Source organism: Moschus berezovskii, chromosome 23 (genome assembly GCF_049115385.1).
Source record: "Moschus berezovskii isolate FMDL1 chromosome 23, NW_MosBer_1.0, whole genome shotgun sequence".
Taxonomy (NCBI): Eukaryota; Metazoa; Chordata; class Mammalia; order Artiodactyla; family Moschidae; genus Moschus; species Moschus berezovskii.
In genome coordinates, this window is record NC_142482.1 from 42,934,032 (window position 1) to 42,959,898 (window position 25,867).

At 41.6% G+C, this 25,867-nt stretch overlaps 5 protein-coding genes across 8 annotated transcripts; 3 read left to right on the forward strand and 2 right to left on the reverse strand.

Annotated features, from left to right (window-relative positions):
- Positions 1 to 2,402: 2,402 nt before the first annotated feature.
- Positions 2,403 to 2,914, reverse strand: LOC129543743 (histone H2B type 1-C/E/F/G/I). Its single transcript, XM_055407033.2, has one exon. It carries the CDS (start codon positions 2,829 to 2,831, stop codon positions 2,451 to 2,453), a length of 381 nt encoding a protein of 126 aa, XP_055263008.1. The 5' UTR covers positions 2,832 to 2,914; the 3' UTR covers positions 2,403 to 2,450.
- A 935-nt stretch (positions 2,915 to 3,849) lies between these two features.
- LOC148774195 (histone H3.1) lies at positions 3,850 to 4,301 on the forward strand. The gene has a single exon (XM_088831343.1). The coding sequence runs from the start codon at positions 3,866 to 3,868 to the stop codon at positions 4,274 to 4,276; it is 411 nt and encodes a 136-aa protein (XP_088687469.1). The 5' UTR covers positions 3,850 to 3,865; the 3' UTR covers positions 4,277 to 4,301.
- Positions 4,302 to 9,837: 5,536 nt separating this feature from the next.
- LOC129543758 (histone H4) lies at positions 9,838 to 10,327 on the forward strand. The gene has a single exon (XM_055407048.2). It carries the CDS (start codon positions 9,879 to 9,881, stop codon positions 10,188 to 10,190), a length of 312 nt encoding a protein of 103 aa, XP_055263023.2. The 5' UTR covers positions 9,838 to 9,878; the 3' UTR covers positions 10,191 to 10,327.
- Positions 10,328 to 14,813: 4,486 nt separating this feature from the next.
- Positions 14,814 to 15,140, reverse strand: LOC129543752 (histone H4). Its single transcript, XM_055407043.1, has one exon. It carries the CDS (start codon positions 15,123 to 15,125, stop codon positions 14,814 to 14,816), a length of 312 nt encoding a protein of 103 aa, XP_055263018.1. The 5' UTR covers positions 15,126 to 15,140.
- On the forward strand, positions 14,895 to 20,648 carry LOC129543705 (histone H1.3). 4 transcript variants are annotated; one of them, XM_088831340.1, is made up of 4 exons: positions 14,895 to 15,028; positions 15,581 to 15,731; positions 17,637 to 17,687; positions 19,922 to 20,648. In XM_088831340.1, the coding sequence occupies exons 2-4, from the start codon at positions 15,694 to 15,696 to the stop codon at positions 20,589 to 20,591; spliced, it is 759 nt and encodes a 252-aa protein (XP_088687466.1). In that variant the 5' UTR covers positions 14,895 to 15,028; positions 15,581 to 15,693; the 3' UTR covers positions 20,592 to 20,648. The 4 variants fall into 4 exon arrangements, with proteins under 4 accessions (XP_088687466.1, XP_055262952.1, XP_088687467.1 ...); XM_055406975.2 differs by lacking the exon at positions 14,895 to 15,028 and having other exon boundaries at positions 15,636 to 15,731; positions 19,746 to 20,648; XM_055406977.2 differs by lacking the exons at positions 14,895 to 15,028; positions 17,637 to 17,687 and having other exon boundaries at positions 15,585 to 15,731; positions 19,746 to 20,648.
- Positions 20,649 to 25,867: the final 5,219 nt, after the last annotated feature.

A 25,867-nucleotide genomic window follows, 5' to 3' on the forward strand; every position in this document is an offset into this window, starting at 1 on the left:
GCAGCCTGACCTCAACTACAGCCTCCATTTGTCATCTGTAGGGAGGGAAATCTCCAGAAGACCTGGTTTTCACTAGCAGTGGTTTCCTCACTCTTGGGCAGGGTTCAGGCCTAGTTCATATCCAGTCTTTAAGACAGATGACAGGCTTCAAGATGGAGTCTCTCCTGCTTTCCTCACACTGGCCCCAACACAGAAAATAAACTGAGGCCAGAGCAGACATAGATGAGTACTAACTCCAGGGAGATGACTGCCAGCCAGTTCAAGAATACCAGTCATCAGGGAGAGTATTAATTCTGTGATAATTTATTTAAAATGAAAAGTAAGGTTAAAAAAAGGTATTTAACCGAAATGGGTCTTAGTTGCAGCACATGGTTTTTTTGTTTGTTTGTTTGTTTTTTAAGTTTCAGAATGAGAGATTTTTATTATTGGCAGAGGTATCTAGTTCCTCAACCAGAGATGGAACCTGAGCCCCCTGCATTGGGAGCATGGAGTCTTAGTCACTAGACCACCAGGGAAGTCCCCAAAATAAGATATTTTGAGGTTCCAAATAATCACTACCATCGTTTTACTTTTCAGAAAAGAGAATTCAAATGTAATATTTCTAAAAAGGCTTTATACACTGTAATAAGTACATTTTCTACAATTATATTGGATAATTACTAATGAGTCTCCAAATATAAATAAAACTGTTCATCTTTTGGCTCATGGCTAATAGAACTCCCTACGAAAACCTTCAAAATGGTGGTGATTTGATGGTCAAACCCATGATTTTTTGAAATAAAACAAAATTAAATTTTATTTATGATAAAAATGATACATGTTATCAAGTGCTGATCTAAGCTATAACTGAATATTAGCATTGAACCAAGAGATCACGTATTTTCTGAACCTTCCTGTTGGGAGAGACTGCAGTTCAAATGCAGAGACTTTCATTAGGTTTTTCTAGGCAGAAGGGAGCAGGAACAGGGAAATTATACTAGGAAGAAAAGTGGGTTGATTATTGCAAGGATGCCATCCTTTAGTGTAGGAGACCTCAACCTCCAGGATCTAATGCCTGATAATCTGAGGTGGAACGAATGTAATAATAATAGAAATAAAGTGCACACTAAATGTAATGTGCTTGAACTGTTCACAATAGCTAGGGCATGGAAGCTACCTAGATGTCCATCGGCAGACGAATGGATAAGAAAGTTGTACTACATGTACACAATGGAATATTACTCAGCTATTAACAGGAATGCATTTGAATCAGTTCTAATGAGGTGGATGAAACTGGAGCCTATTATACAGAGTGAAGTAAGTCAGAAAGAAAAACACCAATACAGTATATTAATGCATATATATGGAATTTAGAAAGATGGTAACGATGACCCTACATGTGAGACAACAAATGAGACACAAAGAACAGACTTTTGGACTCTGTGGGAGAAGGTGAGGGTGGGATGATTTGAGAGAATAGTACTGAAACATGTATACCACCATATGTGAACTAGATGGCCATTCCAGGTTTGATGCACGAGACAGGGCACTCAGGGCCGGTGGACTGGGAAGACCCTGAGGGCTGGGATGGGGAGGGAGGTGGGAGGGGGTTTTGGGATGGGGGACACATGTATACCCATGGCTGATTCATGTCAATGTATGGCAAAAACCACAATATTGTAATTAGCTCCCAATTAAAATAATTAACAAAAAGCAATTCAAAAAAGTTGAGCACACAGCATCCTAATAATAATAATAATAGGCTTAAATTATAAAAAAAACCCATCCCCCCACCCCCCACCCAGTATGGGGAAACATTGTCTTTCATGAAATCGATCCCTGGCCCCAGAAAGGATGGAGACTGCTGCTTTAGGGGATGACAGGACTCTGTTAGTCTGATTATCTAACTGGTGATTATGCAATTTCTGGTTGAACAGTAAAGATTCCATCTCTAGGGAAGCCAAAGTTCTACTTAAGTCTTGGTCTGGTAACATGGGATTAGCATTAGTTTGGGGCCTGTTCAGTTTCTAAAACTCTTTTGCTCTGGGAAGAGGCTATTATGCCCCAGACCCAGAAATGTAAAAGTTTACTCTTATCCCATTGTTAGGAATTCAACTAGAGGCCTCATCTAACTACAAGGGAAACAGGCAAATAAAGTTTCTAATTGCTCAGGGTAAAGAGATTGGTAGCTGTTGTGCATCAACCTCCAGAGACTTAGTTTATACTAGTTATAAATGGTCTGCCTTTCTGTATTAAAATCCCGTTTCTTTTAAACTGATCAAGTTACCTAGTTATGAGAATTCCTAAAAGGGGAAACTTTCTGAAAAATTAACATCATAAATTCGTAACATAGCCAGCTTAGTTCAGCATTACTTTTCCCCTAGAAATTACAATATCCAGTATTAGAGCCCTTTGGGAAAGTGTGAGTGGCTCTGAAAAGAGCCTTTGGATTTGACAGCTCCTAGAAACATTTATTTGGAGCTGGTGTATTTGGTGACAGCCTTGGTGCCCTCGGACACCGCGTGCTTGGCCAGCTCCCCGGGCAACAGGAGGCGCACTGCGGTCTGGATCTCCCTGGATGTAATGGTCGAGCGCTTGTTATAATGCGCCAGCCGCGATGCTTCGCCTGCGATGCGCTCAAAAATATCGTTCACGAATGAGTTCATAATGCCCATGGCCTTGGAGGAGATTCCAGTGTCCGGATGGACCTGCTTCAGCACCTTATACACGTACACTGAGTAGCTCTCCTTTCGGCTGCGCTTGCGCTTCTTGCCGTCTTTTTTCTGCGCCTTGGTCACCGCCTTCTTAGACCCCTTCTTGGGAGCAGGAGCAGATTTAGCCGGTTCAGGCATGATGGAAGAACCTCAGAATAAACTGACAGAGAAAAACTCAAAGAATGTGGCTTATAGTGCCGGGCTATTTTTGTAGGGCTTCTATGCAAATAATGCTTAATCTATTGCAATCGCTGATTGGATAAATTCAGCCAGTAGAAACGTTCTATGCAAATAAGGCGATTTCGATTGTGTTTCTTGATTGGCTGTTTCACTGGAACGAACCCCGGATATCCCCAGCCACCTTACCTGGTGTTTTCAGTTTCCGTTTTCAAAACAGTGAAAAGGATTAATGTTTTGCACATAAATATTTACTTGTGAGCCTTGTTTCTTCCTCGATGTGGACCTAAAGAGACAAAAGTCCAATATAAATTTATGATTCTAGTTTTCGGCCAAAGTTAAGTTACCGAGTTAGTAATTGTAGGAAAGAGAACATAAAATTTTGCTAAATACTGCAATGTTTAAAAAATTAAGCCATTGGCATTTCCAGTTTGGCTTGATTAAACATTTAAGATTTACCAAGATTCCTCATCGTCACATTTCAACAGCGGTAGTATTTTCATGTTTCCTAGGAACAGAGTGTCTGGAAGTGATGGCAATGTTTGTTGAAGGGTTGGAAATTCTGTAATACGATACTTGCATTTCCAAAATAAAACATTTATTCAGAATTAGAACCTGTGATAAATGACGAAGCTGGACTCGATCAGTAACATTAAAAAAGGGAGTTTTTGAAAGGGCTCGGATCTGTGGAACTTTCTTTTTTGTCTCTTATCAAACTTAATCTCGAACAAGGGAATTAAAACCAATTAAGGTAGATATAAAACATATAAAATACAGGATGAATAGATGGAGAATTTACAGAGAAAATACAAGACATACTTCAAAAGATCAAGGTTTTCCAAAGTGAGAACTGGTAGCCAATCACAAGGCGTATCCAGTTGTTTCTTTCACCGCGCGAAATTTGAAGATTCGGACCAATCAGGATGACTTCGCCTTTATAAATAAGAGCAAGAAGAGCGAGGCTTGAGTTGCAGCAGTCTTTCCAACCCCTCGTGATGGCTCGTACTAAGCAGACTGCCCGCAAGTCCACCGGTGGTAAGGCGCCGCGCAAGCAGCTCGCCACCAAAGCTGCACGTAAGAGTGCCCCGGCTACCGGCGGCGTAAAGAAGCCGCACCGCTACCGGCCCGGCACGGTGGCCCTGCGCGAGATCCGCCGCTACCAGAAGTCTACGGAGCTGCTGATCCGCAAGCTGCCGTTCCAGCGGTTGGTGCGCGAGATCGCACAGGACTTCAAGACTGATCTTCGCTTCCAGAGCTCGGCTGTTATGGCGCTGCAGGAGGCGTGCGAGGCCTACCTGGTGGGGCTCTTCGAGGACACCAACCTGTGTGCCATTCACGCCAAGCGGGTTACCATCATGCCCAAGGACATCCAGCTTGCCCGCCGGATCCGCGGGGAGAGAGCATAAGTTGTCACCACCGACTGCTAACATCAAACCCAAAGGCTCTTTTCAGAGCCACCTATAACCTCACTTGGAAGAACTGTATCACAACGGAGTAAAGACAGTCTCCCAAAACTAACGAAACGAGGTGGTAGCAGGGTATAACTCTACGTGTCCTATGTACCAATGCTAGGAAAGGACAGTTGACCTGCAACCTCTGTTTTCCATTTAAGAACCAGGGTATTGATACCTGAAACTTCCATTGCAATCTGTAAGGTTAAATAGCGAAAAAAAGGATGCAATCCTCTTAAACACTGAAAATAGTGATAGTGGTCCTCTATAAGCAGCAAGTAGTGTGAAGGTATTCTTACACCAGTATGCTGCTGCTGTTGCTAAGTTGCTTCAGTCGTGTTCGACTCTGCAGCCCCATAGATGCAAGCCCACCAGGTTCCCCTGTCCCTGGGACTCTCCAGGCAAGAACACTGGAGTGGGTTGCCCTTTCCTTCTCCGATGCACGAAAGAGAAAAGTGAAAGTGAAGTCACTTAGTCGTGTCCGACTCATAGCGACCCCATGGATTGCAGCCTACCAGGCTCCTCCATCCATGGGATTTTCCAGGCAAGTGTACTGGAGTGGGGTGCCATTGCCTTCTCCACTTACACCCACACACATATATGTGATTTGTACTTTAAGTAACAGAATTGTTTGCTTATATCTTTCTTAGCATTTACTTCTCATAATGCATCCTATTATATATTAAAAAGCAGAGACACTACTTTGCCAACCAAGGTCCATCTAGTCAAGGCTATGGTTTTTCCCGTGGTCACGTATGGATGTGAGAGTTGGACTGTGAAGAAAGCTGATCGCCGAAGAATTGATGCTTTTGAACTGTGGTGCTGGAGAAGACTCTTGAGAGTCCCTTGGACTGCAAGGAGATCCAATCAGTCCATTCTAAAGATCAACCCTGGGTGTTCATTGGAAGGACTGATGCTAAAGCTGAAACTGCAATACTTTGGCCACCTCATGCGACGAGTTGACTCACTGGAAAAGACTCTGATGCTGGGAAAGGTTGGCGGCGGGAGGAGAAGGGGACGACAGAGAAATGAGATGGCTGGATGGCATCACCGACTCGGTGGACGTGAGTTTGAGTGAACTCCGGGAGTTGGTGATGGACAGGGAGGCCTGGCGTGCTGTGATTCATGGGGTTGCAAATAGTCGGACATGACTGAGCGACTGAACTGAACTGATATGTGTAATAGGATGCATTATGAGAAGTAAATGCTAAGAAAGATATAAGCAAACAATTTGTTAAAGTACAAATCATATATATATGTGTGTGTATATATATATGTATATTCTAAGATATATACAACCTGCTTTGGTTACTTCTGGAGTCTTATTTCTAAGTAACTTCCCTGTGTAAATCCCCGCCCCCCCATCTGTCATCTAAGTTTAATTGTACTTTTCAGTCCCTGTCATGTCCGACTCTGCAATCCCATCAAGTGCAGCACTCCAGGCTTCCCTATCCTTCACTATTTCCCAGAGTTTGTTGAAACTCGTCCATTGAGTCAGTGATGCTACCCAACCATCTCATCCTCCATTGTCCTGTCCTCAGTCTTTCCCAGTATCAGGGTCTTTTCCAGTGAGTCAGTTCTTCACATCACGTGGCCAAAGTATTGGAGCTTCAGCTTCAGCGACAGTCATTCCAATGAATTTTCAGGACTGATTGCCTTTAGGATTGACTGGTTTAATCTTGCTGTTGAAGGGACTCGAGTCTTCTGCAGCACCTCAGTGCAAAAGCATTGACTTAGGTGCTCAGCCTTCTTTATGGTCCAATTCTTACATCTGTATGTGACTGCTGGAAAAACCATAGCTTTGACTATACGGACTTTTGTTTGCAAAGTGATGTCTCTGCTTCTGAATAAGTTGTTTAGGTTTGTCATAGTTTTTCTTCCAAGGAGTAAGCATCTTATAATTTCATGGCTGCAATCAGTGTAGGCAGTGATTTTCCAGCCCAAGAAAATGAAGTCTGTCGTTTCTATTGTTTCCCCATCTATTTTCCTTGAGGTGTTCGGACTGGACGCCATAATCTTAGCTTTTTGAATGCTGACTTTTAAATCTACTTCTTCACTTTCCTCTTTCACCCTCATCAAGAGGCTCTTTAGTTCCTCTTCACTTTCTGCCGTTACAGTGGTATCATCTGCATATCTGAGGTTGATTTTTCTCCTAGCAATCTTGATTCCAAATTGTGTTTCATTATGCCTGGAATTTCACATGATGTACTCTGCACAGAAGTTAGGTAATCAGGCTGACAATATACAGCTTTGACATGCTCCTTTCCCAATTTTGAATCAGTCTGTTGGTCAGTTCTGTTCTAGGTTCACGTATTTTTGAAGCTTAGCTTGAAGGAGTTTTAGCATTAACTTGCTAGCTTGCCAATGAGAGAAATTGCATGGTAGTTTTAACATTCTTTGGCATTGTCTTTCTTTGGTATTGGAATGAAAACTGACTTTTTCCAGTCCTGTGACCACTGCTGAATTTTCCAAATTTGCTGGCATATTGAGTGCAGCACTTTAACAGCATCATCTTTTAGGATTTTAGGTAGCTCAGCTGGAAATCCACCACCTTCACTAGCTTTGTTTGTAGTAATTTAATTATTAGATCAGGCAAAATAATTGAAATTTTCCTGGGACAGGAAGTCCAGGGATGATGTAATATATGATAAAAAGCATTGGTCCTTGAGCAGCCGGAAAGTGATATGCACACACACTGATATTCAAGGACCCATGCTGAGTACTACTGGAGAACAGTTTGCTGCTAATCCATTGGTTTTTGTGCTGAACGATACATCATTTGGTAAATGTAGTCATCCTTTCTGTACTAAAAATAGAGATCTGGTATCCAAAATATTGGTTCCGTGGGATTTCCAGAATTCAGTTTCCAGCAGCACGACCAGCTGAGTGCACAGCAGTGCTGTTAATGACACAGATGGGGAGAGCATAAGTTCACCTAATCTGTGTCCGGACTAATAAGTATGTTCAACACTCCAGGAATTTAGAGCTTGTTGAAGCAAGTTACTGAAAACTCATATTGTGCAGAATGTGTCTGCACTCTGCAAGAAAAACATGGTGTATTCACTAAGGCAGGGTTTGCAGTCATCGGTTATTATTATTAATCCTCAGAAAAAGAGCCAATGAGACAACAGCTCCCAACTTTCTTCCAACAAAGGCAGAATCCTAGGATAAACCCTGGAGCAATGCAAGATTTGTGGATTCTGTCAGGTTTTATAGACATTAGCAATGGGAACTCTCAGCCTTATTGCTGGATTTACTCCTAGCCTGGTGAGATTAAGCAACACTAGAGGCTCTCGAAGCCCTAAGTGAATCGTTCTGCATAGAAGTGAAAACATTAGTCCCCTGGTGGAAACCAAAGAATCTGGACACCAACAGTTTAATTAATAAATATTACAGACTGTTGTGGAGCAAATCCTCATCTATGGAAACCAGAAGTCAGATTTCAGAAACAGTTGGAATAGCTCAGTGCAATGTTTTTGAATCTTGAAACAAACTTTTGAGAGATAATGACAATGCTGTGTGATTTCTGTGTGATGACTGAAAGACCTGTTAACCTCCCAGTCATCATAGCAGCATTTCTGCCATTTAAAAAATATGTAATTATCAGGAGGCATGCAGAAGATACTAAAAGCAAACCAAGTGGTGGGGGGTGGCTGGGGAGAAAGAAAACTGTTCATTACAGCTTCATTTACAAATAAGAAACCAGTTCGTTATCTTTCAACTATGAATTCTCAGACACCCATACAATGGCATCCTACTCAGCAATAAAATGAGAAGCTATTGATATTAATACATGCAACTGTCCACATGGGTAATGCTTAATAAGAAAGCCAGTCTTAAAATTTATATATTGTATTAGTCCATTTATATAACATTCTCAAAGTGATGATACTGAGATGAATAAAAGATTAGTGATTGCCCCAAGACAGGGAAGATGTGGGTGGATGACTATAAAACACTAACATTGAAGAATTCCTTGGTAATAATAGTTTTGTGTCAATGTTGAGGTGATAGTTACATGAAACGATGCATATTTTAAAATGGCATAAGACTACACATACAAAGATAAACACACACACATACACACGCACACGGGTGCAATATGAAAATCTGTGAGAGCTGAATAAGGCCTGTATGCTAGTTAACAGTACTTTGTCAATGTCATCAGATTTGATATAATGATATAGTTATATAAGATGTCACCATTAGGGGAAAATTGACTAGAGGAACTCTAGATACTATTGTAGCAACTTTTTGTAAATTTTTATTTCAAAATGTATATTTTATTTGACAATGTAAAAAAAAAGCTGTGATAATTCTTTAGGAGTTGCTACTGTGTATTCCTGTGGATTTCAAAGCTTATTTAACAAGTTAATGTTCTTTTTTGGATGTGTTTGTTTTGTTTTTCTTATACAGCAATGTTTTCCTTTCTTCTGTCTGTTTTAGTGATGATATGTCCACTCAATTGAAATTTGGTTCATTTACACTGGTGTGTGAAATTTTTAGCTATTTGTGCTGCTACCTCAAAATAAATTGTTCTGAAATTTGACATTCATAATCTCAAATTTTCTGATGGAGCACGTGGCTGAGCTAATCTATACTCTTTAGGACAGTGTGCTTGGTATATCATAAGTGTGAATTTTAAAAAAGCTATTTTGGAAATTCTATTTATTTTGAGGGCATCATTTAAATCTTAGTGCTCCCATGTGCTCAGCAAAAAAAAAAAAAATTTTTTTTAAATAATATAAAAACCTAGGAAAGATCATGTTTTTATTTCTAGCACTTGTGTAAATTTCTTTGCCCACCACTGGAGTTTCTGATATCTTTGCTTGAATTCCATGCACCAACTACTGTGATGGACAGTCACCCTTCAACCCTCTGTTCTCTGTACAAGAACAGGTTTTTAGCCCCTGGCAATTTACATTCTCTTCCTTTGCAATCCTTCACTGATTAAATGTATATGCTTAATTTGTATACATTAAAGCACACTGTACAAACTAGTATATATTAGAAAGTTTTGAAATCTTTCAATGTGTGTTAGCTATTATACTTTGTTTTCAGTAACAGATTTCAGGAATTTATTGTTCGCGAACTAGATTCTATTTTGTTTACAATAACTCAGTTATTAATAGCATTTATCCTATTTTACGGAGAAAGCTACTAAGATTCAGATTAATGGTGTGTGTGTTTAGTCAGTCTTGTTGGACTGTTTGCCCCTTTATAGACTGTAGCTCGCCAGGCTCCTCTAACCATGGGCTTTCCCAGGCAAGAGTACTGGAATGGGTTGTCATTTCCTTCTCCAGGGGATCTTTCCGACCGACCCAACCCTCGTCACCAGGATTGCAGCCGTATTCTTTACCTCTGAGCCATTTTCTAAATACCAGTAAATTTCCCTAGCCTACGTTTCACTTTAGATTTTAGAAGGGGCGGGGACTCAGTGCAGTTTCCCGCCTTTCTGATCGTCCAGTTTTCACAAAGGTCCGCACTATCGCTACATAACAGGCGGCAGGGCCTTGCTTTAGGCACATTCGCCATTGGAGCTCAGTGTTTAGGTAACATGTCTGGACGCGGCAAGGGCGGAAAGGGCCTTGGAAAGGGGGGCGCTAAGCGTCACCGCAAGGTTTTGCGCGACAACATCCAGGGCATCACAAAGCCGGCCATTCGGCGCCTGGCCCGCCGTGGAGGAGTCAAACGGATCTCCGGCCTCATCTACGAGGAGACTCGTGGAGTGCTGAAGGTGTTCCTGGAGAACGTGATCCGGGACGCGGTCACCTACACCGAGCACGCCAAGCGCAAGACTGTCACCGCCATGGACGTGGTCTACGCGCTCAAGCGTCAGGGCCGCACTCTCTATGGATTTGGTGGTTAAGTTGAGCTTCGCAAGGCTTTTATTGTAGCAAAGTTAAAGGCCCTTTTAAGGGCCACCTATTTTTTCTATGAAGGAGCTTGCACTTGGGTGCTCTGTAGATTAGCTTGGTACAATACAGATGGTAAATTATGCATAAACAGTTATTTTGGTTTTTCATCCCGAGCGCGTTTGGTACTACAACCTTAATTCCTACTGTAATTGCTAGGAATTGCTTAACTGGGGACGAGCAGGTGTCTAGTGGCTAAATAATGGGCCTCCAGTTGGTAAGTGAAGGTTCATGGGTCTTTTGAGTAGAGGAAATTTGGGGCACTTTTCAGACACCATAGACGGCAGCTGTTATTTCTATAGTAAATTACACTAATGAAAGTGACAAAGGAACTTTTAGGGTAATTAATGGTAGAAAAAGAAGGGTTAATTTAACGATGCAGATTTCTCTGCTTAAAGCAAAGTATATCTGTTAAGAATGCTATTTTCCCTCTGGTACATTGGAGTTTGTGAGTTTAGGACAAAAATGAGGTAAGAGTGCCCTTTCGCATGTTTTTCAAGTGCTTTTAGCTAAAATAAGTCATGCCAAAATGGCAGTTTTATGGCTGCAGTTTCACCCAACTCTCAAAAAAGCACAGGGAAAGAGATGGGATTGCACACCATCCTCAGAATCTTGTTCTAGCACAATGTTCATACATCTTTTTGCTCTGCCCCATTAGGCTTCCTGTGTGATGATGGGCTTCTGAGGATCAGAGTTAAATTGAACTAGAGGACTGAGCAGGTCCAAGGTAGCTGGGTCTGATCACGTGGGTATTTTTGCTTGATCTATAGTTGTCACTCACCAATAGGTTTTATCTGCATGCCAGGGGGTAAGTAGTTGGCCGACTTTAGGTTTCTTAAATATGAGATGCCTCCTAAATGCTGAGTTCTTTATGTGCCTCATGAGTGTGTGGTGCCTGTTTTGTCCTTCAATCCCATCCTCTGTGTTTAGAACACGTTTGTCTCTAGTCTCTGAGTCCAACATATACTTAGTATCCTTTGCAGAACTGAACACTTCAATAACATAGTGAATCCCCTGCCTTCTCTCCACTCTCTGCTCTTTTCTCTGCCTAACACTTGCTACTCCTTCTGGGCCCATCTCCCAAATGACCTCATTGCTACTTTGCCTGCAAATGGCTCTAACAAAATTTCTCACCATCAGTGTCCCTGCTTGAATATATTCAATGTTAGTTTTTTGAACACAGCGTTGGAAAAGGCAATCGGCCCTGAGAATGCCTGCCTGTTTGTACTGGGTGTGTCAAGAATGCTGCTCATCAGGGTTGAGGGACCTTAAAGAATAGGGTAGTGGTTGCCCCTAGACAAACAGCAGGATTGCTTGCCACACTCACTTTAAGCCACCAGTCCCCCAAGCTGTCCGTGGCTGTGATGCAAACCTACTGTGCATGCAGCATCCACCTGGGCCCCTCCAGGTCGCCCCTTGGGACTTGGTGGGCAAGGTGAACCAATGCAACCTTGCTGCTGCTGTGCTGTGAATAATAAAGCCTCTTGTCTCTGATCTAGGTGTTGTGTCTACTACCAGCAGTCATGAAAAAGTTACAGGTCATTTTATTATCTCCTAAGTAGGGTACGGAGAAGGCAATGGCAAGCCACTCCAGTACTATTGCCTAGAAAATCCCATGGATGGAGGAGCCTGGTAGGCTGCAGTCCTTGGGGTCGCTAAGGGTCGGACACGACTGAGCGACTTCACTTTCACTTTTCACTTTCACACATTGGAGAAGGAAATGGCAACCCACTCCAGTGTTCTTGCCTGGAGAATCCCAGGGACAGGGGAGCCTGGTGGGCTTCCGTCTATGGGGTCGCACAGAGTCGGACACGACTGAAGTGACTTGCAGCAGCAGCAGCAAGTAGGGTAAGATCTCAGACTCTTTACAATTTTTGACAAAAAGTGAAGAAGAAGAAGAATAGCAAGGAGAAGAGGAAGAAGGAGAGCAGGAGGAGGAGGTGGAGGAGGAAGGGAGTGGGGAGGGCGGGTGGTGGTGGTGGGGAGAGAGAGAGAGAGGCTAGCTTTTTGCTCCTCTTGGTGGCGCAATCAGGCCTGGAATAAAAGTTAGGCTCTCCAGACTCGGAATCTCTTCCTATAGGGGATAATGAAATCCTCTGTGGGAGGTAGTGATCACAGATTGGGAATAATGCAGGCAGAGGGAACTCTGAGGCCACTATAGGGATTGGAAAGCTGTGTAGGAGAAGGGAAACTTTCCTCTACCATTTTAGGGTTTCTGGCCAGGCTTGAAAATTTAGTTGACAAGACAGATTAATAGCAGAAAAGAATGCAAATTTTATTTAATCTTTTTATATGTATATGGGAGTCTTCACAGGAAAATGATGATCTAAAAAGCAGTTAGGCCTAAGTGTTTAGTTTGAACAAAGACTAGTAATTGTGCAATAGCAACTAACATACATGAGAAAACTTAAGGAAGATAAGGATTACTTTAACAAGGTCTGTTTGTACAGATTTCTCTTATCCTGGACTCCCCATTTTTTGGTGACAAGATTGTTTATTTTTTCCTGGTAAAGGGATGGCACCTTTCACATGGGATAATTATCTGCTTTGGGGAAGAAAAAGGGAAGTGAGAGCCCCATTCTTACATCAGCTGTTCTTCAAGTTCCTTTGCTGAAAAAAATTTTTATGCCATAGTGGCATGTTTTGGGGGTAGCATAGTCTCTGTTATAGTTATTCAATTCTTTTTTGGGTGCCACGTGTCTTACCTTTTTTTTTTTTTTTTTTGGTGTCTTACCATTTATGGCACATTCTGGAAGAGATAGCTCAAGGAAGGTTTACAAATTGATAATGGAGAACAAGAGTTTGTTGTTTGGGATGAATCACAAACCAGGATTAGGAGCCAAAGAAACAATCTGAGAAACATCACGGAGGAGATAGGATCTTGGTGAGGAAGAAAGGTACAACAAAGCACTGTGAGAAGGTTATGAAGTCAGGAGTAATAAAGACTCATGTAGCCAGATTAGAAATAGCCAGATTAGAAATGTGGTTTTAGATTTACCCATTAGAAGGTCTCTGGGAACTATGGGAAGGATATTTTTCCTCCATGAATAGTATGGCTGATTAGCTCAGTTGGTTAGTTCTTGGTGCTAGTAAAGCCAAGGTTGTGGGTTCGCTCCCCGTACAGGCCACTCTCTTTGGTCCCCAGGAGGCCGATAACTCTTTTCTGAGGAAATTTGCCTGTTAACCTACACAGACATGGGAATAGTGGGTAGAGTCCCGTTGCTGTCGTGTCCTAGTCTTTGCTACCTCTGGGACCACAGGACTGCAGGCTTCTCTGATCACCACTGTGTCCCAGAAAATGCTATTTAACTAGCTCATTCTTTGGCGTCCCTTCCTCCCTTGGGCTTCCCACGTGGCTCAGTGGTAAAACAATCTGCCTGCCAAGGCAGGAGTTGCTGGCGACCCCAGTTTGATCCTTGGGTCCGGAAAATCCCCTAGAGAAGGAAATGCAACTCACTCCAGTTTTCTTGCCTCTTGCAGGGAAAATCCCACAGGCTAGAGGAGCCACCACATATAATCATGAAAAGATATGCAGACAGTGACTCCAGATTATCCAAGGTTTGGAGATTTCATAAATGGGAAGGATCTAGTAAGTGACAGACACTGAAAAACACATACAGGAAGGAGGAATATTAAATCCTTAAGCTGGGACATCACTATTGTTAAAGAAGGATGACCAAGTAATTCGTTGTCCAATCAAATAAGTTATTAATAGTGGAACTGGGCTCCATTAATATCTATCTTGAGAAAGCAGGCACAGAATGAAACTGTCCCTGGACGTGTTCACCCACACCAGTGTTTCCACTGACACAAATACAAGTCCTCAGGGAGTGAAAGATTTAGAACCTGGGTCGCAGGGAGGTCTGAAGACAGTCTCTTCTGCCTAGTGGGAAAATGGAGCGGTAAGGGTACAATTAGATGGAGGTGGGAAGGCCATAGGTTGACCTAACACAGTAATTTAAGGCACATTATCAATATTTTGTAAATAAAGTATTAAGATGACTGATGACCTTAGTCATGGTACATTTCCAACGGGTCCTTCAAGACTGCACTGGGTAAGACTGAAGTTTTGAATGTTCCTCCCACCCGGATTTATTAGCTATGGATCCATGTGTCTATAGCTATCTGTAATGTTTCCTGTAGGAGGGAAGCTGTTTCAGTCTCAGGTGCCCTCTACAGGACACTAGGAGCAAGGTCAGTGAAGCATTCTGGCAAAGTTCATTTATCGTTTGTGGAATGAGATGAATTCGAACACTTTGAAATTAGAGAACTACACTTCCAACTAGAATCCACTCCGATTGAGGAAACAAACAAACAAACCTAGCAATTCCACTGCCCGAGATTTTCTTCGGCCTTGTCCTATTAACATGTCTGAGAACTGCCATCTTGAGACGTCAAGCTTGAAAAAAGGAAAAAAAGTGAAAGACAAACACAATAACTTACAGTTAAAAGCGCAAGGCTTCTATCACCATTAGATATCAGGCATAATATCTCTGGCAGCTCTTCTTATGACCAAGTGGGTGGCCCTGAAAAGGGCCGTTTTGTAATAAGCAGAAGCTTCACAACTACATGGCAACTCAGCCGCCGAAGCCGTAGAGGGTGCGGCCCTGGCGCTTGAGCGCGTAGACCACGTCCATGGCGGTGACAGTCTTGCGCTTGGCGTGCTCGGTGTAGGTGACCGCGTCCCGGATCACGTTCTCCAGGAACACCTTCAGCACCCCGCGAGTCTCCTCGTAGATGAGGCCAGAGATGCGCTTTACACCACCACGACGAGCAAGACGGCGAATGGCAGGTTTGGTAATGCCTTGGATATTGTCTCGCAGAACCTTACGATGGCGCTTAGCGCCTCCTTTCCCGAGCCCTTTTCCTCCTTTACCTCTACCAGACATGATGAATAGCAACTATCGTCTCTTTCCAATAGCCGAGATCCGGCTGCAGCCCTCTATATATCAGTTTTGCGGACCTTTTAGGAAACTGAAACGGCGAGGGCGGGAACTAGACTTCTGCCCCCTCCTCTTCCCTACCTTACTGGGTGTTTGCTATTGCCAAGAAGGGAAGGGGGCGTGGAAATGCTATTGGGTGTCGGACCTTCATGTTTCCTGGTTGGGGTCAAGAGTCGCTGGTTTTGTCCCTGTGGGTTTTCTCAATTAATATTGTACAAATTTCCTAACCATTTTTATTATTTAATAAAAGGAGGCTGTTCTGCCACATCTGTCTATAAAAGGGAGAGAATGCAGGATAAAACTAATTGTAAATGTGAAGATACTTTAAAAAATATATTTCTTAAAAACCCCAGTAATACTTATCAAATTTGGCTGATCGTCAACGTTTCCGTTTGGCAAAGCTTTAGATATACATCGTTTCAACATTCCTGATAAAGCAGGAACTTCAGGAAGGGGAGATAAAGTTAACTGAATTTCCACTCTATGCTGGAAAAGCACTATTTACATTGTGAACATGAAGAATCCCAGGCTTGAAGACCTAATTCTGTTCTAGTAAGTATCAGTGTTGGGGTTAGAACTGATGCTCTCTGATTCTGGGGTCTAATGTCCTTGCCATCTACCATGAATCTATATCAGTGAAGTATTGAAGATACAGCACGATGAATTGCGGTGGTGGGTTAGTGACTAAGTCACCTCCAACTCTTTCGACCCCATGGATTGTAGCCCACCAGGCTCCTCTCCATGGTATTTCCCTGGCAAGAATACTGCAGTGGGTTACCACTGCATAGGAATTTGCAAATTAACCTCATTTTAAAAATTATTGACTGAAATGCTGTTCATGTTAAAAGGATAACTTAAGTTCTACACACCGATGATAGGTATTGATAAGTTTACTAGGCAGATGCCAATATTTACTCACATTCCACAAATTCACACTGAATGCCTTCTATGTATCTACAGAAGTCATTACGAAAAAACTCCCTTCTTTGCTGGTGTTTACCATGTAGGCAGTTTGAGGATTATTATTTCCTGAGTCACAAACTTTTGAGATTTATTTCAAGTGTGCTTACCTGTGGATTTAGACAATTTGTTCTCCCGTGCTCTCCTTTTTGAGAAAGGCACTAAGCAAGAATCACTGATTCATCCATTCAACAATTCAGGGTCTATTATATTCCAAGTACCCGTGTACAAACAGTGCAGTAGTCGCAGGAGACACAGATTTGATCCTGAGTCAGGAAGATCGGCTGGAATAGGAAATGGCAACCCACTGCAGTATTCTTGCCTTGGGAAATCCCATGGACAGAAGACCCTGGCGGACTGCAGTCCATGATGTCTCAAAGAGTCAGATATGAACGGTTGAGTAGGCAGGCTCAGGAGCTTAGACTTAGAGAATTTCAGGACTAACCCTAAGCCTACTGACTTGATACAGCATTTTAAACAATATCTCCAAGTGGGTAGTTTGCTCAAACCACTTGGCCGGTTTGAGAGAGTTGTTTGAGAGCTGCGCTTTCCTACATTAGCCACTAGCCACCTGTGCTCATTTAAATTTAAATTAGTGAAAATGAAATCAAATTAAAGAAATAATTTCTTCAGTCACTAACTACTATTTAATAGGTGCCTAATAACCACAGGTAAGTGTAGTGGTTGTGCAGATACAAACACTTCTATCATTGTAGTAGGTTGTTTTAGGCTGTATTTTGATAGAAAATTTCTTCTGGAGAATTTCTAGCCCAGTCTGAGAAATGGAGTGTGGTAAATATATGAGAATGAGACTTGCTGCTGGAACTGAGGATTGGCGTATTTTTGAAGTACAATAGAAATTAGTTAACTTCTAGATGTACCAGATATTACAGATAGAAGGACATTTAAAGAAGGAAATTTGAGCATAGTAATGTTGTTTTAGGAAATTAAATTAATAATACATAGTTATGCTTGGAGGGGAGTTTCAAGCAGGAGCGTGTCCTCAGTTGAGACCATCTGACAGAAAATTAAAATGGATGTGATTTCTCATTACCTTCCTGAACACATTATTATAACACAATGCCGTATTTGTTATAAAACCCTTATTTTTAATTTGGCCTTTTTGATATTTAGTGAATATAGTAACTTTTTTCCTTAAATTTTTGAAAGTTGATGAATTTTAGAATGCTTACATACAGCCCCCGTGGCTTGCCCTGGTGCATACTACCTGTATCTTTCACGGTTCCTGGCTATGGTTGAGTGGGGGTGTTGACACCAAAATTAAGAGGACATGAAGTTGTGAAATATCCATCACTTGTCTCACTTTAGTTTTTCTTATATATTTTGTACATCTAAAAGGTAAAAATAGTTGAATTCTTAGTCTAGCAGAAAAATTCACTGTTTTAGGACCTATGTAGATTTAGGATTCAAAAGTAATAAACACAAGTTTTTTTTTTGTGGGCTAAAAGTAACTGGAGAAACTTTTCAAATTTGCAGTGCCATGGGGATGATCCTGCTTTCAAACCTTGTCCACAATACAGTTAGAGTGTAAGTACTTGGGTCTCAAGCAATAACAGTATCTACATGCAGCACAGCTCCATCATTCTATAAACATCTGGGGAAGAACTTTTCAGGTGAAATCATGTCTCAATTATTATCCTCTAGGAAAGGCAGAGACCTATAAATAATGAAGCGAATGGCCCTGAGCCCAGTGTCTTCTCACTTATTTGGTACCTAAATAGCTATGGAACCAACAGTGGTTGCATAAGAAAGAAATCGTGACATATGCTGTAGTAAATTTTTTTGATCTGTCTTAAACTGAGTATATACAACTTAGGGAACAAGTTCAACCAGTATCCAACAACTGATATTATGACTACAATGATTACCAAAATAGTAAAGTTTTAAACATATGAATTTTACCTATATCTTAAGGACTGATAGTATTAGGCTCTGGCCTGAAAAGGAAAAGTTCCTATATAATGTGCTTGAAAAGGAAAGGGGCCTATATTACTGTTACTGTTGCTATTGACAGTGATATCATTGAGGATGAGAAGTAGCCCTTTTTTCCAGACACTCATAAAATATCTGTCCTGGGAAAACTGGAATGTTCCACTGCCAAAATTATAAGCTTCCCTCTTTATACACTGTATTTGTATTTGGTATATAACATGGTCTCAGGTCCCAGAGATTTAGTTTTAGACAGTGCCAGTCCACAATAACTATTGAAAAACAAACCGAGTGATATCTATGTAATTAGTTAAATATGGAGAGTTGACATCTTTAAAACTGATTATCCTGACTTGGAGTTATACTAGAAAATTCTTAAGTTACTATTGAACATAGGCCAGAAGAACTAGATTTTTGAAAGTGATATTTACCAGAAAAAAAAATCACAACACCAAAATATCATTCCTGTTTATTTACTTTGAGAAACGTGAGGCTTAGTTTCAGTATTTGATTCTTTGATAGATACTTATTTTATGCTTAATAATCCAATATTTACGCAGTTCCATTAGTTCTGCATGTTACAAAGAGATGGAGTAGTAAATCAGCCATATTTGCTATGCAATGTTAGTTCAGCTCCTCAGGTGAACATATTCAGCTAATTAATTTAGGTTGTGACAGTCAGCTTTGTATTTTGCTAGTAAAAACTCAAGGAAAGTTATGAAGACTCAGGAAGTGATTTAAACAATTTTTTCTTCTAACCCCCTGGGTGCCTATTTGCAATGTTGAAAACAGTTAAATATGTATTTTAAGTATCATTTTGGAATACAGGAAATATGTACACAATTGTATGCTAAATATTGGAGAAAAAAGGCTAATGGATAGATTGTCATTAAGCAATTTACAATATTAAACCAGGTATCTGTTGTTTGAGCTTAGAGTTGGTTAACTGTTACAGAACTGCCATTCTAAGGCTTCATGATTCACTTTTCTTCATTGAGGATGGCATGAGGGATTTCTAATGCCCATTTTGGGTCTAAAAAATCTATTATACTAAGTTTGAAAGAACGTTTTAAAGACTCTGTTTGGAGCTGTTTATCTAGAAAAACAAAGGAGGAGCCCCACAACCCATCCTGCCAAAAAAAACCGTTTAAATCACGAAACACTGCAATCAAACCCAGTTTATAGTCTGGTCACTCATAAACTTTTTAAAAAAGTCAATTTTTGCTAAAATAGTTATGTATCTTGTACGTAGACTTTTCTACCCCAGTGCCAATTCCCAGTGCTTAGTGCAAACAAGTTGCACGAGAGCTGTGCTATTGCTCCCGCGAAAAAACCGATTTTCCTTGTATATTTCAGTAAAAATGAGGTTATTTATATAGGGATGAAAAGAAAACAATGTGTATGACAATGCCCTGGAAGAAAGATTTGCAAAGGAAACAGAGAGAACTAGTAATTTTAAGGAAAATCTGAAAGTTGTCTCAATTTGACCGAAGTTTCCAAGAGAGTTGGGGGAATCAGGAAAGTTTCAGGGAGCCGGTTTTGAAACTAGGTATAGCAAATAAGGCAGGAATGAAGCCTGAAGAGTCTCGGATCAGTTTCCCCCACATGACTAATTATTTCGTGCCCAGATTTCTTATATTTTTCTTCTTTTTTAAGGGGCAAAAAACACAGCCACTCGGCAGAGCCGAGGAGTCCTCCCTAACCGCGCGGCGCACAGAGCAGGCAACCAATCATCACTCAGCGACTCTCTATATAAACCCCCAGCCGGCGGCGCCCGGGACACGCCGTTCTGACAGTTTACCCTTACTATTTTGTCTTTTCTGGCAAAACAGAAGCATGTCGGAGACGGCTCCGGTTGCTCCTGCTGCTCCCGCACCTGCAGAGAAAACACCTGTTAAGAAGAAGGCGAAGAAATCGGGTGCGGCCGCTGGAAAACGCAAGGCGTCTGGGCCCCCGGTGTCCGAGCTCATCACCAAGGCTGTCGCCGCCTCCAAGGAGCGCAGCGGCGTGTCTCTGGCTGCGCTCAAGAAGGCACTGGCGGCTGCCGGCTATGATGTGGAGAAGAACAACAGCCGCATTAAGCTGGGTCTCAAGAGCCTGGTGAGCAAGGGCACCCTGGTGCAGACCAAGGGTACCGGGGCTTCCGGCTCTTTCAAGCTCAACAAGAAAGCAGCCACCGGGGAGGCTAAGCCCAAGGCGAAAAAGACTGGCGCGGCCAAGCCCAAGAAGGCTGCTGGGGCGGCTAAGAAGCCCAAGAAAGCCACGAGTGCCGCCACTCCGAAGAAGGCTGCCAAGAAGACCCCTAAGAAAGTCAAAAAGCCGGCGGCTGCTGCTGGGACTAAGAAAGTAACCAAGAGCCCGAAGAAGGCGAAGGCAGCCAAACCGAAGAAGCCGACTAAGAGTCCGGCCAAGGCCAAAGCCCCCAAGCCCAAAGCAGCCAAACCTAAAGCTGCCAAACCCAAGGCTACAAAGGCCAAGAAGGCGGTCTCCAAGAAGAAGTAAATCTTGAGCGGCACCTCCTGCTTTGAAAATCTCAAAGGCTCTTTTCAGAGCCACCCACTAATTTCAGGTGAAAGAGCTTAACCGGACGTATATCCCTAGGTTTACCGGCGAGTTTTGTAATAAAGGTAACTATATTTTTTAAATTTGCCGCTCTACTGTGATTGGACAGCTGAGTGTGCGTCCGGGTGCGCGCGCACCACAGGGTCAGCCCCATGATGGTGTTCAGTTCTCTAGAGCGAACGCAGTGGCTCTGAAAAGAGCCATTTGTGACGGCTCTGGGCTTTAGCAGGAATGTTGAGCAGGATGTTGCACTGCGATGGTATCGTGACCCCGAAGTTCCTCGTTGAGGATTTTAAGCTTCGGGGGTGGGGTTTGTAGTGTACGTCTTGTGGTGGGCCCCGTTTCCCGCCAGCTCCGGTATCTCTGCCTTGTGCTCCAGCACCGCGGCCTGGTACATCGGGATCCCGGCCCCGACCGGGTCGGAGTAATTACCCTTGGGGAGCAGACGATGCACGCGGCCCCTGGGAAACGAGCCTGGCCCGCGAGGAGTTGGTTTCTGGCCTTTGCTCGCGCTCTGTCGCCTTGTTTTCCTCCATAATTGTTAGGGAAAAAGTGCAACCTGAAGAATGGGTTATTACAGTCTGGGTGTAGGTAAGGTTTTCTTTCCCATTGGTTTGTAGGGTCTAAGGAGAATTAGCCAATCAGGACGCACTCCTGGGCTTATTTGCTTGGTCTCTAGGAGAAAATACTGTGTCAATTAAAGATTGAGATATAAGGACTTGCGTATACTTGGAAGCAGTTGAAAAGCTAGCGTTTCCCCCCCTTTATGAATGTAGTTCTATTCGAGGGGACTTTGATACTATTGATATTCTGCCTGAATCTGCATAATTGTTGCTACTATGCGGACAGTGAACTGCTCAGTCGTCCAACTATGCTGCGACCCCATGGACTGTAGCTCATCAGGCACCTCTGTCCTTGGGATTTTCCAGGCAAGGATCCTGGAGTGGGTTGCCATTTCGCTATCCAGGGGATCTTACCGACCGAGGGATCGAACCTGTATCTTCTGCATTGTAGGCGGATTTTTTACAGCTGAGCCACCGGAGGAGGCAGCCCTAACAGTAAGGTATAGTAAAAAAAAAAAAGAAAGTTTTTTTTTTTTTTTTAAGTGTAAAAGCCACTCCTGGCGGTTTATAATTTACCCGTTTATCAAATTCTTTCCCGCTAAAACGTTGATAGGGCCCAGGGAGCCATGGTTGGCAGTCTCATATCTTTTGGTGGGTAAGTAATAGAGAGATAGAAATAATTAAGCTTTGGGAAACGCAAGAAGAATGCTTAGAGAGCTCCTCGAGCCGCAGTAACCAGGGCAAAATAAGTGGCTCTAGGAAGATGGATGTTTCGTCATTTCCACTTCATCCTGTTTTTAATTTCAGGGGAATGCCACTGTGTTTTACTGATGAATCTTGACAAAAATCTGAGTTTTGTAGACCATTAGGCAGTTGTAAACATGGATGTGGGAAAATTGCATCTTATTTTAGCAAACTAAATGCAGTTAAGCATTTCCTTTTAGTATGTCTGTAAGCACATGCAGTTACAATGGATTTTGCAGACCTTATTGATTTTTTTTCAACAGTAGCTGTCACAGATGTTTTTATATCACTTTGAAGATATGAAGATACCTTGAAATAAAGTTTACATAATTCTGAGTCCTTGAAACTGACATTTGTTATTCCACCGGTTCCTCCTTGTTAATTTGATATGACTAATGAAGCACGTTATATGTACTTAAATACATTTAAAAATTATATTTTAATATGCCTTTCTTATCCTGTATTGGTATTCTAAAACATGATATTGAAAAGGTGTTTATAGGTTTCCCTAGGGTGTCCATAGAGTCCACCATACAAGTCATGAGTCCCTGAGCAGATTGTCAGTGGGCAAATACCTCATGGTTGAAAGGCTTCATCTTATTTATTTGCTTACAGCATACCCCCCACCCCACCCCAAAACACACACACACAACACACACATACACACCTTACTGGTTAATAGTTTATTAAATTTTAGTTTTTCAGTTTTAAAGAAAAAAATTGTAGCCCATGTTTATCTTTCTAGCTTTTCTAAATGAGATTTTATTTTTCATTCATTGCAGTTGCATTCCATACTTTCTTCTTTCCAGAAAGAGCCAAAAATCCCATCTCTTAGGAGAGTGGATTGGTTAAGAAGGATATTTGGATAAATGGGAAAATGTGAAATGGTTATTGAATATAATAGATTGCATCAAGGGGGAAAGTTAAGAGGCAAGAGACCTGTGAGGTCTTTAATACCAGAATGAGTTTGGCTTTTGATGAAGAATGATGACAAATAAAAATTATGTGGGAATGTGACATTCAATAAGAGTGGTACAGTATCTGTAGTTAATTACATTTTACAAAGCTCTTCTGTGCCTACCTCACCAGAAAGCTCTTGCGGTAGGTATAGCTAAACTCCTTGTTTATTATTATTATTATTATCCTTAGTGTCTAGGGCTTCCCTTGTGGCTCAGCTAGTAAAGAATCTGCCTACAATGCGGGAGACCTGGGTTCGATCCTGGGGTTGGGAAGATCCCCTGGAGAAGGGAAAGGCTACCCTCTTCAGTATTCTGGCCTGGAGAATTCCAAGGACTGTACAGTCCATGGGGTCGCAAAGAGTCGGACAGGACTGAGCGACTTTCATTTCATTTCATCCTTAGTGTGTATCAGGTGTCTTTTGGGATCTTAGTTCCCCAACCAGGGATTGAACCTAGCTTTTGCTGTGAAAGCACTAAGTCCTAACCACTGGACTACAAGGGAATTCCCAGGGCTGTTTGTTTTACAGTTACGAAAACTGTGGCTTAGAAAGATGAAATGGCCTGAATCGTCTTGTCAATAAATAGTGCACCTGAGTCTCAAACAAAAAGTCTCAAAGTTTCTTTCTTCCTAGTGTCATTTTCTGTGCCACCGCTCCCCGTCTGTTACACCTACTGGAAAATGAGTTCTCTATTTCATTTTGATGCCCATCCAGAAAGACATAACATTCATGTATTTCTGTTTGAGACCCTTTGTGACCTATTCAATTCACAATCCCTTTGGAATGTACCAGAAGCAATTAAACATCATTCACTCAATGCTCTTCTAGTTTTAGTCTTGTTTCTGTAAATTAATATTCATACTCCTTTCCCTTGGACAGTTTCTAATTTTCAAGGAAATCAGAACTTGTTTAAATCTTACTCCATCTTCTCAAGTTTTGTTGCACTTAAAGCAGCTTAAAATGAACACCTTGGGAATGGGTAAAGAAGACAAAGATGGCTTGATATTCTGCTCCAGGAAGATGAAAGATCAGAAGGCTTAATCCTATCCCAAAGCCACATCCCTAGGAGAGCATTCTGAAACATTCTTCCTTGGAGTTCTGATGTTCTTTTGGTGAACAAAGGTGGTCTGTCAGGTACAGTGGCAATATCCAGGTTTAGGAAAACTCAACAGATCGAGATTTAAAGATGACAAATATAGGACAGGAGCCTGTATGAGTAATTGTCTGCAAAATATATTAAAAGGAAAAAAAGTGTTTTCTTAGCTTGGAAGATGTGAAGGGCATGTTCATATTTTCTTAAATTCAGGAGTGTACTTAGGCATATGGCATAAATCTAAGCCAAATGTATTAATAATCTTTCAAGCCAGCCTGAAGTTACTATTTTCTTACTTCTACTTAGTAATTACCTGACTCCTTATAACTGCAGGAGGTTGCCTGAGTTCATGTCACTGTGTGGAGGCCTTGATTACTGTCACTCAGTCACTAAAGCAGGTAGATGTTTATATAGTACTAGTGAAAGTCACTCCGTCGTGTCCGACTCTTGCAACCCCATGGACTGTAGTCCACCAGGCTTCTCTGTCCATGGGATTCTTAACTCAAGAATACTGGAGTGAGTTGCCCTTTCCTTCTCTGGGGAATCTTCCCGACCCAGGAATCGAACCCATGTCTCCTGCATTGTCGGCAGATTCTTTACTGGCTGAGCTATGAAGGAAGCCAATGTTTATATAATCTGCCATTTTCTCCCCTCTCACATTCTCTCCTTGCCCTCTTACACCTGGGATGATTCCATTGCTTCCTAACTAGTATTGTAACCAGGTTGTTCCTAACTGGTTCTTCCTAATTAGTTTCTCTAGCCCCTAATTCCTAAATTCTGATCATCTGTCATATAAATATTACTTGCTCCCTATTAGCCTTTGGTTCAAGTGGGAACTTTACAGCCTCTTGTTGTTGTTGCTTGTTTGTTTTGACTGTTTTATTCATCTGTAATTCTCTCCTTTCTACCTGGAATAATCTTTCCAATTTCATCTCAGTTTCCATCTCCATGAATAAGTTCCCCTAATTAAAAAAATATAGTTTCCCTGCTAATGTGCCTTGATCACATTAATATTTCAGTACCATTATTCTCAAGGGAATATTTATAATGCATCTTTTCTCATTAAACTAAACCCTAGGTCATTAGTTTTCTTTGTCTTGATTTCCAATACTCTAGGTGTGTTTTTAATTGACCAATCTTTAAAATCCTGTCAGATGGTGGGACTATCTCCAGATAATCAGATTCAGTGAATCTCCAGATAATCAGATTCAGTGATTTCATTTACTGTTTTTCTGTATGAGGCTAAGGGTAATAAATCTCAGCCCCTTCTATCTCTCTTCTCCCAATAGCTTAACTTAGGCACTGTACTAGCTCCTGTACTGCCATCCAAGGTGTTGGGGCTTCTGAAAAGAAAGACATCCCCAAATGAAAACAAAAGAGCAAATAAAAAAACCCCTTAAATATAACATCTTTGCAGTAAGTCTTCAAATGTAAAATATCAAAATTTACCTGTGTGCATATGTGGTAGGCAGGAAATGGGGAAAGCATGAAATGGTATTTCTGAATCATCTTGATTTTTTAGCCATCATTTCCATAAAATAAAGATACTGATTATTCAGAGATTATATATTTGTGTTTAGTTTACATGTAGTTATAGGCAACCAGGTAAGCTTGAAATGCTTATACAAGTTAATGTTCCAACAGGTACCTATAAAATGTCACGTGATTTAGATTTGTGACATTTTCCCAATAAAATCAAAATTCATTAAAAAAGTTCCCATATTAAACACTAGCTTTTCATTGTATTTAAAATTAAAAAAAATTGTGTGTGTGTCAACTAGCAACATCATTGTTTAGATAATGAGCAGAAGGCTAAAAAATGTCTTTTTAAAAAATGTTTTATTTTTATAGCTGTTCA

What these genes read in the sequence shown, in the direction of transcription:
- LOC129543743 (XM_055407033.2), bottom strand. Translation starts at nt 2,831, where the DNA reads ATGCCTGAACCGGCTAAATCTGCTCCTGCTCCCAAGAAGGGGTCTAAG.
- LOC148774195 (XM_088831343.1), top strand. Translation starts at nt 3,866, where the DNA reads ATGGCTCGTACTAAGCAGACTGCCCGCAAGTCCACCGGTGGTAAGGCG.
- LOC129543758 (XM_055407048.2), top strand. Translation starts at nt 9,879, where the DNA reads ATGTCTGGACGCGGCAAGGGCGGAAAGGGCCTTGGAAAGGGGGGCGCT.
- LOC129543752 (XM_055407043.1), bottom strand. Translation starts at nt 15,125, where the DNA reads ATGTCTGGTAGAGGTAAAGGAGGAAAAGGGCTCGGGAAAGGAGGCGCT.
- LOC129543705 (XM_088831340.1), top strand. Translation starts at nt 15,694, where the DNA reads ATGAAGAATCCCAGGCTTGAAGACCTAATTCTGTTCTA. An exon ending in GAAGACCTAATTCTGTTCTA is followed by an intron (nt 15,732 to 17,636) that starts GTAAGTATCAGT and finishes TCAAATTTGCAG; the next exon opens with TGCCATGGGGATGATCCTGC. An exon ending in GTCCACAATACAGTTAGAGT is followed by an intron (nt 17,688 to 19,921) that starts GTAAGTACTTGG and finishes CTGGCAAAACAG; the next exon opens with AAGCATGTCGGAGACGGCTC.